The sequence below is a fragment of the Stegodyphus dumicola genome, chromosome 5 (genome assembly GCF_044657685.1).
Source record: "Stegodyphus dumicola isolate Sdum_Otavi_A_Nest chromosome 5, ASM4465768v1".
Taxonomy (NCBI): Eukaryota; Metazoa; Arthropoda; class Arachnida; order Araneae; family Eresidae; genus Stegodyphus; species Stegodyphus dumicola.
In genome coordinates this window covers 85,472,660-85,488,260 of record NC_140772.1, presented here as the reverse complement: position 1 = coordinate 85,488,260, position 15,601 = coordinate 85,472,660, and the positions used below count along the sequence as shown (strand labels likewise).

The 15,601-nt window shown below is 31.5% G+C and overlaps 1 protein-coding gene across 4 annotated transcripts in view; it reads right to left on the bottom strand.

Moving 5' to 3' along the window:
• LOC118191664 (tRNA (32-2'-O)-methyltransferase regulator THADA-like) overlaps positions 1-15,601 on the bottom strand; it is a 155,563-nt gene that overhangs the window by 73,575 nt on the left and 66,387 nt on the right. For all 4 annotated transcript variants that reach the window (XR_015041156.1, XM_085816842.1, XM_085816843.1 and 1 more), the window contains 3 exons: positions 4,585-4,730; positions 636-809; positions 334-506 (listed from right to left, as the gene is read on the bottom strand). Coding sequence is in view for 3 of the 4 variants with exons in the window: in XM_085816842.1 (XP_085672968.1) it covers positions 334-506; positions 636-809; positions 4,585-4,730 (493 nt within the window). In the remaining variant the exon portion in view is untranslated. The remainder of the gene's footprint in view (positions 1-333; positions 507-635; positions 810-4,584; positions 4,731-15,601) is intronic.

The window sequence follows — 15,601 nt, the reverse complement described above, 5'->3', positions numbered from 1 at the left end:
ATTGGATGATACCAAAACTTTCATACATTATATCCAGGGGTTCATTATAGTGGAGTTCAAGTATAAGACAATAACAAATTCCAAAAATAGTGATGTAAATATTCATACATGACAAGCAGGATGCACTTCACACAGGTAAAATGATACATCAATAAATGAAGAATGACAGAAATTTCTATATTTAACAGGTTTTTCTACATAATCTTATTAAATAAAAGATTTTAAAATCTACCACACGAGCACCTTGTTGTCACAAAGAAAAATAATACAAATCTGAAAAATCATTCATGGCAAAAGCCATAAGTACCATATGAATTAGCAAATAAAACTTACTTTAATACTATGCCAACAACATGACAAGATTAATTCAAATTCTGAAGAATAATTATCATACATGCAATGATTGTCTTCTGTTTCAGTAAGAGCTGAATCATCCTCATGTAAAGTGGCACATTTGGCTAATATTACTTTTTCTAGAGCATGTCCTATATCTAAGAATGACGGACCTAAAATAAGACATATTACATTTTTAATTCTTATGTAAAAAGTAATTCTTATGTAAAAGTAAGTTAAACTTCTCATTGAAAAATTCACACATTTTTAGAGAAAGGGGGGAAAAAAACTTTTATTCTTACAATTTTCTTTTTCATCATTTCCTTTCATTACATTTAGCATATACTGCATAGTTTCAGCACAGAGACAAAATATACTTTGCAAGAGCTGCACAGTTTCATCAGGATTAGTTTGTGATAAGTTCAGAAGAAAATCCTTAGAATTTGCTAAACAATACTGAAGAGCAAGCAGAATACCTAAAAAAAAGAAAATTAAGGATTAATTTAGGCTGCTCATCAAACAAAGAACTCATTTTCTAAAGTTATATATAACTCAGGAATAAAAATAAAACTCATTAAATTGGTTTATATAAATTTACAATGCTTTGAAATTTTTTCCTACGACTAATATTTAGAAGGATTTACAGTTGCAAGAAATAGTGTTTTGCTTTTTAAAATGAGCAGTTTGTTTGTTAATGATACCTCAAAATTATTCAAAACAATAATATAAATTTAAATTTCCTTATTCATGTTCAGTAATTGAATATGAATAACTAAATTTTATAAATAGAATTATACATTTTAGATTAATAGATACACATTTAGTTTTCAAAAAATATTTAAGATATTAATTATTGTATGTGACACCCAGTGGCACAGAGCGTTGCATAGCAGCACCACAGGTCCCAGGTTGCCCACAGGCTGGGCAAGGTTGACTCAGACCTTCATGCCTTGAGTGGGTCAATAAAATGAGTACCAAGTTTGCTTGGGGACTAAACACCAGGAGTCCTGCAACAAGATTACTAATTCAGGACATACAGTGTCTCACAAAAGTGATGGGACACTTGTGCTTTACAAAAGGAAACTGTAGTAAAATTAATAAAAAAAAAAACATGTAAAAATTTTTTGTGTGTTTCATACTTAAATTTAGTAACAATTATTACATAACATACATTTTCTCAAAACTTAAAATATTAATTTAATAAAAATACAATTGTTTAGAATGGAGCAAAAAATGGCTCACATAAGTGGTGGGACACTTACTTTTCCATCAAATATTTATCCAAAAAATTTACTTTTTAAAAGGTTTTAATATTTTGTTGGATTTCCTTTTACTTTTAAAACATGATTTAATCTTCTTGGGATGAATTCGACTAATTTTTTTGTGATTTCTGGAGTGATTTTACCCCATTCTTCTTGAAGCACCGATTTTAATTGTTGTTTTGAAGAAATGGTGTGTTTGCGAATTCTTGATTCCAATTCTTGCCAAATATTCTTTATGGGATTTAAGTCTGGAGATTGTGGTGGTGTTTTTATTATTTCAGGATAGTTATACAGCAGCCAGAGTCTAACGTTTAAAGCAGTGTGCTTGGGGTCATTGTCCTGGTAGAATTTTAAATCGTTATGAAGGTTCAATTTTCATGCTAAAGATTTCAAATTTTGATTTAAAATGTCAATATACTTGTACTGATCCATTATACTGTCAATAAAAACAAAATTACCAACTCCAGCGGACGACATACACTCCCATACCATAAGTCCTCCTCCACCATGTTTTACTGTTGGCACCGTTTGCGAAATTCTTCCCTGGGTTTTCTCCACACCAAGATTCTACCGTCAGAACCAAATATATTAAATTTACTCTCATCAGCAAATATAACTTCATTTCAGTAATCAGAATTCTTATTTATGTTGGATTTTGCGAAAGCCAGTCTGAGTTTTCTATTCTTTTCACTTACGAAGAATTTTTTTCTGGCTGCTCTACCGTGATATCCAGCAGATCGAATTACTCTTCTAATAGTCTCATGATTAGCAATTACTCCATATAATGCTTGTAAATCAGCAGCAACTTTAGGAGCACTCATTCTTAGATTTTGTTTTAATATTTCGAATGATAATTCGCTTTCTTCCATTGGATAGCTTTGATGGTTGGCCAGGTCTTCTTTTATCCTGAATCATATGATTATTTTTATATCGTTTAATGATATTGAAAACTGTTAAATGACTCAAGTTAACTGTTTCAGCAGTTTCTCTAATAAATTTTCCATGTTCAATATGCAAATTAATAACTAATTTTCGAATTTCAGGCAAAGTTTCTTTTCGTTTAGCATTCATGGCTGCACAGAGCTAAAAAACACAAAAATTCCACAACAAACTGGAGAGAAATACTGCAGACGATTTTATAAATTATTGCCAATTGCTTTTGAGTAAAAATAAAAATCCCAAAAAATATTTTTATTGTAGTATGTAGTAGTATCTAATGGTGTCCCATCACTTATGTGAGCCATTTTTTGCTTTGTTCAAAACAATTGTACTTTTATTAAATTAATATTTTGAGAAAATGTATGTTACGTAATAATTGCTACTAAATTTAAGTATGAAACACACCAACAAAAAATATTTACATGTTTTTAAATTAATTTTATTGCAGTTTCCTTTTGTAAAGCACAAGTGTCCCATCACTTTTGTGAGACATTGTATACTCATGTACCTCAGAGCCCATGGTCAGGAAAGCAGATATTGGGACACTGCAGGCCATTGCCCAGTACAGCTGTTGCACCACTGAGTTTAGTAGATTAGTTTTTATTATTATTATGTGAACTATTTATTATTATGTTTTTAAATATACACACTCTTATATGTATATATGATAATTTTGAGTCTCTCACAGATAAAGAATATGATAGCTGGAGGGTGAAAATGATGGGATTAAAGCAAGTTGAAGAGTTTTTCATTCTTCACACAACATATTTAAAAACACAGATAATTAAATGGATGCCAATGGCATGCCAGTACTGTTAAATACTGAAGTACTTTCATATATTCACAGCATTACAACATTAAAGAAAGAAGTGGCTGTTGACAATATGTTCATAGCCTAGAAGCAAGCAAAAGGAAAGACAAGACAACAATATTGTTACAAATTTTGTACATAGCTAGACAATTTTACCAAAATTATATGTGAAATTGCTGTATTTTTCTGTATAATGTAACATGGAAAGCTAAGAGAAACTTTGCTATGCTGGAAAAATAAGGAAACATGTATAAATGGCTCGCTAATATGGCGAGATACTGCCAAGTTGGCGATGGTTTTGGGGGAAAATTGTTGTTGCCAAATTTGGCTATAATCACCAAAAGTCACCAAAATTGGTAACATTTTGGTCCTGCCCTGTATAACTATAATAGATATTAGAAATGAAGAGAAACACGCCAATGTGAAAATCAAAATTGCAATAACAACCTTGTATTAGTTATAACAGATATTGTAAATGAATAACTGTAATTGATGCTCTGTGTAACTGTAATCGTATCTGGCCCACATATGCCTTTTCAGTAATTTTGAGAAGCAGAAAGTACTACAAATATTTCGGCAGCGGGGTGAAAATCAGCAGCTGGGTGAAAAATATGTGAGACAGACCAGAGAGAGCATCAGTGTCTCAGTAGTTGTTTAGTTCAGCATATGTTTGGAATAGTGAGAAATCTTTCTGTGAGTTTCCTCTTTAGATGCACTTTGCATTATGTTGTGTTTAATGTTCTCAAAAGTTTGAAGTGTAACTACTGACTGTATTCTGTGATACTATGAAGAGCTATACAACTATTTTTGTGGAAAATTCCAGGAAAATTCACACCAGAATTGTGAAGTGTTTCTTCAGGTAAAATAAATTTTATCAAGCTATCATCAGTTCTGTGTGCATTCAATCTATTATGAAGCCATATGTGACAAGCCATTTTACTTCTTGCACTTAACGTTTTGTTTTGAATATGTTTACTTAATATTGGCTAAAAAGACTTTAGCTTTCACTTTTGCTTTTATGCAAGAAATTAACATCATTAATATTAAGAATCATATGAGAGGGATTAATTTTGAAATGATATAGTTTCAGAGAGATTTATCATAAACATACAGCTATTTTTAGGAAGAGAAGATAATAAATAAATGAATGAAATAAAATACTTTACAATTTAAAATTAAAATTTTATACTCACATATATACATATAAAAATACATCATAGATAGATAGATAAAATATACCATGAACAGGATAATGTGAAGCAGCCATCAGAAGATCTATTTTGGCAGAATTTAGTTGACAGTTTGCTGTTTTGATTAGATCTTTTAAAAAGTTTAGAGGAAGGCAATATTCTGCACTTGTTAATTTTTTCTCATTCACAAATATTCTAAAAGAAATAAAAAAATCGTTATTTTTATTAAAAGAAACTAAAATTTAAAAGAAAAGAAAGAAAACATTTATGCTGATTTCTATTATTCATGGTGCTTTTGTATGGGCTCTTACACAGAAAATTCCAATAATAAGTTGCTCCTTTTTCTTTGACCTATCTCTAGAAAAGATTACAGTAGCTATCTTTTCCAGACCTACGGAAACAAAGATACACAATAAAAGAAAATTCCCAACAAACCAGGACCAAAAGTGGCCGAATGGACAATATTTGGTCAGTGTCCATTCGGCCACTTTTGGTCCTGTACTGAACACTGGAGTTCAATCCAATTTTCGAATCCTGGTAGCTGCATAAACCTCTTAGTGTTTTTACCCATGTATAACATGTATACGAGCCACTCTTTGAAAAAAGCATCCTTTCCCTTAGGCAGATAGTCCTCAGATGTTTTGCCATAATTAAATAAACCAAGCCACAACAAGCCTAGCATGCTAAAAAGGAAGCTTCGGATAATTTTATTGATAAGGTTAATGACATCTTGGATAATAATAAGACCAAAGAAAACACTTCTTGAAAAAACTTGTATAAAATTAATACAATTTAAGCTGCAGAATGGATATTCTTCAAAATACAAAAATAGATATATCCTCCTATTTGTGAATAATACATTTCAAGACTCATTGCAGTTATGTGAAACCATGGATAATAAAACAAAATACTACATAAAAAAGGATGCTACATAGAAACAAATATTACGTAAAACTAGTACCAACTAATACTACACTCACGTTTGTGAAAATTGCAACACCAAGAAGGAATCGTCATAATTGAATGCAATTTAATACACAGTTGAGTGGTAGTGGTACAAATAAATGATTAAATGTTCAAAGCAAACAAACAAGAACAAGAGATCAGAATCAGTATTTTGTGTGGCCACCACGCGCCGCAATAAGTGCTGCTACACGACGTGGCATGGAGTCAAACAAAGTTTGAATGTCTGACTGAGGAAGAGCATTCCATATCGTTTGTACGCGTACCCAAAGTTCGTCTGCAGACGCAACAGGACGAGGATCACGAGCAAGACGCCGACCAATGACATCCCACACATGTTCAATTGGCGACATATCCGGGGAACACGCAGACCAAGGAAGAAGCTGTACCTGCTGCGCTGCAAAGAAGGATTTAACAATCCGAGCAGTATGAGGGCGGGCATTGTCCTGTTGAAATACAGCGCCTGGCAAGCTTTGAAGGAAGGGAACAGCTTCGGGCTGTAGAACTTCACGGATATACCGGTTGCTGTTCAGATTGCCCACAATTCGTAGCAATTGAGATCGTCTATGATATGCTATGGCGCCCCAGACCATAACTCCGGGTGTTCGTCCACTGTGGCGTTCGATAATGCACTCCGGAAGGTGGCGTTCACCGGCATAGCGTCTGACATGAATGCAGCCATCATGGTACCACAAATTAAAGCGGGATTCGTCAGAAAACACGACATGCTGCCAATCAGCACGCCAGTCTCTATGCTGATTGGCCCATTGTAGCCGCAGGCGGCGATGGTCGTGCGTTAGGGAGATCCTGTATAAAGGAGTCCGTGCGCGCAGTCCACACTGCAGCAGACGTCTACGAATTGATGAAGCACACAATGAAACACCTGTAGCTATTGACCACAGTGCTGCCAATTGTCTAGAGGAAGCTGTACGGTCTGTCCGCGCCATGCGGACCAGGTGTCTATCATCGCGAGCTGACGTCACATTTCGGGGTCCACTCCCGGATTTCCGAGTTGTCCGACACTCGTCCGTCCACTGCTTCCAAATGCGCATCACTGTGCTGCTGTTACGCTGCACACGAGAGGCTACTGCACGATACGACAATCCAGCTTCACGAAGGCCGATGATTCTCCCTCGTTCAAACTCTGTAAGTTGTTCAAATCTCGCTCTCTTTCGTCGACGAGGCATAAGTACAGATTGAGTTAACGTTTACCACTAGCAGATAACCACCGATAACCATACACGCCTCGCTACAGCCGTCTATTTATTCGTATCCATCAGCCGTTCAGAGGGCGCTGCTCAGCATACGCATGCGCTACGGATTTGCAATTCTAATCATTTGCATATCATGCGCTACTTTGCATTTCCTGAAAATTTCAGCTCACTCGCGTAAGTCCTTCATGGTGTTGCAATTTTCACAAACGTGAGTGTACATAAAAAAGGATTTTTGTGTAAAAGCACCTGAAAGCAGAGAAGTTTCATTATTCTGCATGTAGGTAATATATTGTAAGACAATAAAAAAATTAAATACAGTAATCATAAAATTTACCAGCACTAACCTAGCACTGTAGATGAGCTTCTAGGCGCTATTTATCATGAATACAGTTTGCTGCACCACATATTGAATAATCTAATCCACAGCATAGAAAATCACTGTAAATGTTGCATTTCAGTTTGTGGTGAGCACACACTTAATTATTTTTTCTACACATCTCTAAAAATTAACACTAACTTTTCACTACCCTACTTTGCATGAGATTTCTTATGTCCTCATTTAAATTTATCTTTCGCAAAAATAGGTAATTCTGCTTTTTTCAAAATATATCAGACATCACAAAATAAAGATCTTGAGCAAGTTTGGTGCTCTATAAAAATCTCCTGATCATTAATTCTAAATTTTTCTGAGGGGGAGGGGAAGGGAACAATGCATATGAATTTACTCATCCATAAGTACATAATATTAAAATAATTAATTATTAATATTGTATAGGCAATCACATAAAAATTGTAAAAAGTAACAAACACCATTTAGTAATTTTTAAATGCAGTTTTGAAAATTTGGAAACTTGTCAAGTTGATGGATTACAGCAGCAAAAATACAAAATAATGAATGAAGAAAAATAAGCAAATGATATATATTTCAGCTGTTAGTATACAGTAATTTAAAATTTTAAAAGTTACATAAAATTACTAAAAATTTAATGTTTGAAAAATTCAATTAGAAGGAAAGAGATTCTGGAAATCATTTTAATATGAAAAGATGTTTTATACTGTTGCTATTTTAGTGCAATATAATATAGTACACAGTTTCCATGATAATAAATACATGTGGACTGAATATATAGTCTGACTGTGGACTGAATATATAGTCTAAATAAGGTGCAGTAAAAAATTATCAAAGCAGTAATCTCCTTTACAAGCAGCTGCAATTGGCAAAATAAATTGAATACAAGTTTCAGAAATGCAAAATCAGCATAAGTTGAACAGCAAAGACACTGGTCATAAGCAACTTAAAATGGTTCAATTTGGCTGAATGGAAATTTTCATGGTTTTTGCCATGAGTAACATAAAGATTTAATAACACTTACCTTAAAAGTCCTCAGTCTCTTTTTGATTTTTCTGCCATCATCAGACTTTTGGATCTCTTTTTCAAAATAATAAAAATGCTGCAATTTTTTTCAGCTGCCTTATTTGAGCCAGAATATTGCAAGCTTTATGTCATACTCTATTCCTACCTTTACCTCTAATTACCACTTTTTCCTTATAATCCTTGATATACTTCTGAGGCTTTGCTCACCTCCCTATTATTCATTATTTGATGAAAGATCTATAAACTCCTTTTCAGATGCATTACCTAATTATTTTCCAAGCTGATAAGGCTAGGATTTCTCCCCATTATTTTATATACCATAATTTCCTTGAATTTTCACATTCTTTTAATCTCAGAAATCATATTTTTTAGTTAAATGCTTTCTTATCTGAAGTCTATTAATTTCAGGCTTCTAGCTCTATAATCTCAATATAATATTCAGATGTATTTGGTGTATTCTATGTATTATATATATTTATATATCCAAATAAAGACACGGTTTATAATTAAAAGTCTAATTCAGTGTATCTATAATTTATATATTTCGGCAATCGACTTGATTGCAAGTTAAAAGAAAGTTATTTGTAGCTAGGGGGAAAAAAAGGAATAATAGGGACAGCAGTTTGAATTTAATAAAAAAGTAAATATTCATATATAATGTAAAATAAATAAAGAATGAATAATCTGATTATAATGAACTCCAAAGGACAGATTGCAATATTTCACATGGAAAACCTGATATGAATATTCTCTTGATCCAAGGCTATGAGGAGAAAAGTATTAAGGTTTTGTGAAACCTTAGAGAAAATTACAAGTTTAACTTTGGTCACTAAAAAGGTTTTGTTTGTTTATTTTGTTCGATTTTCATGAATTATGGCAGTTAATTCAATTCTTTTGTTTTTGAAGATAAACAGTCTGCTGTTTTCTTTCCCTCAAATAAATTTAACACAAGTTCACAGTGCAGACGACATATATATTGAAAAACTAAACAAAGGTTTTTGAAAAACACTGAAATTATTGGGAAAACAGTAGCACAAAAAATAGCCATAAGTGCTTTTTTCGTTTAGAAGTACTTAATCTTAAAAACATTTTACTGCTAAATCAGTTGTAACAGGAAATAGCCATATAGCTATATTTGGTATGCAGCACTGTTTTGAAGATTTCACATAATTTTAAAAACTTCACCAGAAACTTTGCTATTGGTAAGCAAATTCATAAGAATGTTTGCCATTGGCAATCAAATACTTAACAATATTTTTGATTTTGTAAAGCAGCTAACTTCTTTACTATTTATGCACTTTTTGATGAATAAATTACTACAATAAAACCTCGACTATCCAGAAAGCAGGGAAATACTTAATTCCGGACGTGTGAAAATTCCAGATATTTCAGCATATAAAAATTGGAATTCATGGTAGAAAATCCAAATCAAAGAACAAATTTTCAGTCAAAAATTATAAAAACAGTTATTTTAATTGTCTTATTTGTTATTAACTTGAATATCAAAAGCCTACACTAAAATTTTGGATAAGATTTCAGAGGGGCAGAGGCATTTGAGATATAAAAGCCGAATGTAAAGAAATTTTAAATGAAGATGATATAGCTGAAATCTTTACTGTGATAACAATTCCTCAATCATCAATCAATAAGTAGGTGGTGAAATCTGTAGTATAGATTTAAATCTGAAAAATATTGTTACTGATCGTGAAGAAATTGATAAAGAGATATTAAGAATGAAGAGATTTCAAACAATTACTTAAAAGGAACAGCAAATATCGCAGTTGAACAATGAAACTTTGTAACTGAATAAAAAATTATGTATCTCTAAAAAATTAAAAAGAAAGTATTAATACATAAAATGAAACTGCTTAAACATCTTATATCGAGAAAAGTTTTTAATGAAACAAAACAAACGCTAATATTGAACTTATTTATTTTTGGGGGCAGGAGCTTTAATTTTGGTTCCTCTAAAATCACAAATGCTCGACTATTTCACAAACAATCTTTTGTAGTTTTAATTTTGTGATTTCTACACATAATTTTATTAAATTTAAGCTGCTGACAAAAAATTCGGAAATTTTCGAAATCCAGAATTTCTGAAGTACTGACAATTCTGGATCTTAAACTTCATACTGTGCTATAATGCATCTTCAGTATTATATGCTATAAGAAAAGATAGAAAAAATTTTTCTTTCTTCCTTTTAAACAAAATAGTGAAAAAATATCATTTACACTGCATTAGTAAGAATGAAAAGAATGCTAGAAACAAGCTGAAGTAAATTTAACAAAGAAATGTAAGAACAGGAATTAAGAGAGAGGTTTCATACTTAACAAACAATAGCTTAAAAATAATAACAATAAATGATAGCTATAGTCTCCTGCTTTTACATTTTCAGCCAGGAAGCAGAATGCCATAAAACAAGAGCATGAAATTGAGAAGTAGCCTATATGGTAAAAGTACACACAAGGTGAATACAACTGAAACATTTTTACTCCTTCTAACTGGCTACACCAATCCAAAATGAGCACACAGGTGTTAATGGTTGCATTTAATGAAGGAAGATCAACATATTGGCTTTTAAATGTCATAATGTTATGGTCTGTTGTCGTGGCATGGACGTTTTGTGGTCAGATCCAGTTACAAACTATAAATAACTGAAACTGTAGATATAGTGACATGACTGTACATCTTGATGCGATTATGATTGTACATCAAGACATAACTGTGCTTATTTGAATTATTAAGTTAAGTTATTAAGCATTATTAAGTATTTTTATTATTATCATTTTTTGGTAAAAACTGCAGATTACATTCATTTAAATATTTTACCTTTTAAAAACTACTTTGAAAAAAAATATTTAAGAACAAAAAAGCTGCAACTTCTTATTTAGGTATAATTTATCACCTGAAAAAATTTTAAGCAAAAGCAATTATGACATACTTACCAGTATGGGACAATCTATAGAAATCACTGCAAAATTATACATTACAAAAAAGGTATTCAAAAGACTAATACCAAATGATACAAAAAAAATTATCATTTTTTGGTAAAAACTGCAGATTACATTCATTTAAATATTTTACCTTTTAAAAACTACTTTGAAAAAAAATATTTAAGAACAAAAAAGCTGCAACTTCTTATTTAGGTATAATTTATCACCTGAAAAAATTTTAAGCAAAAGCAATTATGACATACTTACCAGTATGGGACGATCTATAGAAATCACTGCAAAATTATACATTACAAAAAAGGTATTCAAAAGACTAATACCAAATGATACAAAAAAAAAAAAAACTTGCTATGATTACTATTCCATCATAAATTAATATCACTTGGATACTTTTACAATTATTTAACAAAGAAAAAATTATGTAAGATTAAGATACATACATTTTCCTCTGAATTGTTTCTAGATGAGGCTTTTTATTGTAAGTGAATAATTTAAATTTTTGTCAGGGCATGAAATTCGTACAGTGAAAAAATAATACTACCTTCTTCAAGCTTTTAAGCTTTTTTTTTTCAATGCCTACATATTTTGGAGAATAAACTGAGAGTTTCCGCCAGAATAATCTAGATTCTGAATATGCTTGTCAAGATAATGTGAGAAAAATAGGTGGAGGACAAAGGGAGCTACTAACGACAAGTAATTTTTAATAATGCCACAAACTTCAAAGAACTTCATCACTCATCGAGTTAAAAAAAAATATATATATATATACTTGTGTTATTTGACCTAAATTCATCATTACTAATATATATGTCATAATAAAAGCACAAGGAAATGACGGAACACTGTAGATCGGTGATCTAAAGAACTTGGCAGTCGAGGCAGTTTTAATTCCATTTTTATTTTTAACTGATATTTGTGGCGGCCACAATCACTTTGCACTCTAGTCATGCCTTTCCACAAAAGATTTACATTTTTGATATTGTTGAGAAGGAAAGCAAGCCAGCGAAATTACATTTTAGCAGAGTAGAGGGCAAAAGCTGAAGTGTGTAGTTATGAAAGATGGAAGCACGCGAAGAGAAAAGTTTTGGTTTACAATTCGGTGATTGGTCATCAAGAGGCATCTGGTATTAACGGTTACGTAAGATCGCATGATTAATTTGAATGACGCAATGCAGAGAAGTTATTACGATTTTAGAATAGAGAGGAAGAATTAATGTTTATAGTTATATTATAATTCTGATTCATTCATTTTTATCTTACATATATATACTCATTTCTCCCAATGCAATGTGTTTTGTATCATTACATCTACATACTCACTGACCTGCATTCCTGGCCATAACAAAATTCATGGTCTTGATCTGAAGCTACTCTCAGACAAGTGAAATAAATCACAACATCATATTCATTAAAAGTTATGTAATTTTTCTAAATGCAATGAAAGTTAGCAAACAGCATTGTTTTGGCTGCAAAAAGCAAAGACTTAGCAGAGTAATTATCATTTCCTCTAATATTCAGATTCTATTCTATCTATAAAAAAGGAAAGGAAAAAAATTAGCTACAGTAATAATTTAAAATTTGGTACCTTCTCACCAGATCGCCAGCAAATTTGCTATTAAACTTCTTAAAGTTTATTAAATCTTACATTCATAACTATCTTTTGAAGCCATTACTTTTCCAGTATGATTCATATACTAGTAATTTAACAGCTTGCTGTAAAATACGTATACAGAAAATGTTTGCAGATTCTTTGCATGAGAGGGTGCTTCAACACTCATAGTTCTTTTTTGCAGTTTGATTCCTAATTTGGCAAAAGCAGTGAAGTTTGGAACTTTAAAATTTGAAATGTGCGTTACACCAAGGAAAGAAATGTTTGATGCGTGCTTTAAATAATTATATTTGATAATTTTCTTTAGATTTGTGCCTTGAGTGTTGATGTGAACTGATTTATGTTAACATATGTGCATCATTAAAAATAAGTATATGTCCAGCTTGTCTTGAGTTCCTTTCGAATTAGAACCTTGAAACTAAAAATTTGAAAAGTGCACTGAACCACAAGATAATGTTTTTGAGAAATAGCATGTTGAATTTTGTGACATGGTACATCGGCCAACAAAAGCTGAGCACTTTTGATTTGAATTTTGACATATTCAACCTGTTTTGAGCTGTTGAGAACCTTTAAAATAGAACTTAAGTGACTGAAATTCAAGCCAATATCATCACTTCTTCCTATTGAATTAATTAAAATTTGCCTGGATCTTTTTTACTTTAGGTATGTGAAAAAAGAGGTAAGTTTTGTTTTTATTATTCAAGATGGATACTGATAAATTTAAAAAGAAGGCAGTCCATCCAATAGGGCAATAAGTTATTAAAATATTGATGATAATACCAATAAAAATTATTTGAAAGCTTTGAAAATTCTTTTATCACAATTAATTGAAAAATTTAATACAGTAAAATTGATTGATGATGAAATATTGAACTTAACTTGAAAGGGATATTGAAAGAGAAGTAATTAATAGTGAAGAGTATTTACATAATTTAACAGAACACAAATATGAATGAAATGAAAAAAATTGAAGAATTAAATTTCGAAGCGAACAATGTTTCCAATGCGAGTCATGCTACAAATAATACTGTCTTAAATCTTAACCAATTTCTTTTCCAAAATATTGAAATTCATTTGACTAAAACTGCCCAAATTAACTGTAAATAAATATTTTGGTGATTCTTCACAGTGATTTGAATTCAATAGGCAATTTGAAAGAGTTATTGACAAAAATCCTAATTTGAGAACATTTGAAAAAATGATTTATTTACAAAATTTTCTTAGAGAACTTGCTGCCCAAACTATTTCCAGTTCAGCATTCAAATAAGAAAATTACAAATGCAGCATTAAAATTTATGAACTAGATATGAACAAAATAATCTCCTAAATGAATTTTTATTTAGGACTGCTGTTAAGTATTCCTCCCACACACGCTTAAGAGCTGAAATGGCATTTGCTGGTCTAAAAAACTAGTTGATTGTGCTGAAATTTAAATCAGAAACTTAGAAGCACTGGGAATAAATTCAAATTTGTAGAGAAACCTGCATACATCAATTCTCTTGAAAATTATACCAACAGATCTTACATTAGAATTTGGCAGATTAAATAAATCTCGGAATCTAATAATGAATGAAATTTTTACCATGAAATCAGAACTATGATAAATCAAAATGAATTCTAGATTTTTTTTTTTAAATGGATGAAATACTTAACAGACAGTGAGAGATATCTGTCCAATCAAGGGGGGGGAATGCTAGAATGAAATGGTTTACCTGAAATCAGAATACGACAAATCAAAATGCTGCCATTACTCTATTAATAATGAATGAAATTTTTACCATGAAATCAGAACTATGATAAATCAAAATGATGCCATTACTTTTATAGTAAAGGTAGCACTCAAGACAGTAAAAATTATTTATTAAAGGAGGAGGGTAGGCATTTTAGTTGTTTGCTTTAAATTCATAGACTTAATGAGCGTAATCAGAAAGAAAAGTGTTCCTTTTTTGGTTATAAACACTTGAAAGAAATCTGTCTTTGATTTTATAAAAAGAGGGATTTGAATGATAACACTATCAGTGACGAATTGAAAATGATGATGGTTACTTCTCATTGTCAAATAAAAAATGAGTATAAATATAGCAGAATATATCTTAAGACAAGTTTCAGCATCCATTCGCAATAATGAAGACTTAGAATGGTAGACTAAGTGTATGTAAGTGTATCAGGTTCAATGTTTCTTCTTACCTTCTTCGGAAACATACAATGACCTGACTAGAACAGAGAGCTTACTAAAGCTATGTTCACTAATTGTAGTAAGTCGACAGGATACAGACGAAGGGTATACAAAACCCTTTATTTTTCTTTATATACAATGACTTCCGTACTTCGGAATACAATGACCCTCCACTCGGGGTCTAACGTAAAAGATATCAAAATAAAACTAAACTCTAATTTAACTTTAGAATAAGATTGGCCTTATAATAACAGGAAGCGTATGTAGCACAGAGATTGTGAACACTACAATACGTTTAATTTATCAAGAGGATTAAAACCTCTGGCCTGGAAGGCAAATAGCAACTGCGTAACTTCTAAGGTAAGCGGCCTGCTTCGAACTCACTGCTTCCTCTCTTCTGCTTGGCAAAAAGGCCACACTTAAATACTTGGCGTTCGCCAGACAACTTTGCATAAACTCCTTCACGCTTATAATTCTGGCCGGAAGTAGAAAATAAGAAGTGATAGTAAAGATTTAAAATAAAATAAACGTTAGTAAAACTTAAGATCCTTACATACTTCTCGCCAGAGTTAATTAGTTTGAAACTGAGGTCTAAAACGACCTTGTTGAAAACTTTTAGCTCTAGAAACTAACGCGAGGCCAACCTTTTACAATCATAACTTAGCTAGAAACTAGAAAATTTAAAAGAAAGAAATTTGTTACAATAGCAGCTCCCGGAATATACAACAATCTTTTTTTTTTTTTTTCTGTACTGCATCTAAACAGGAGCTTTATTCA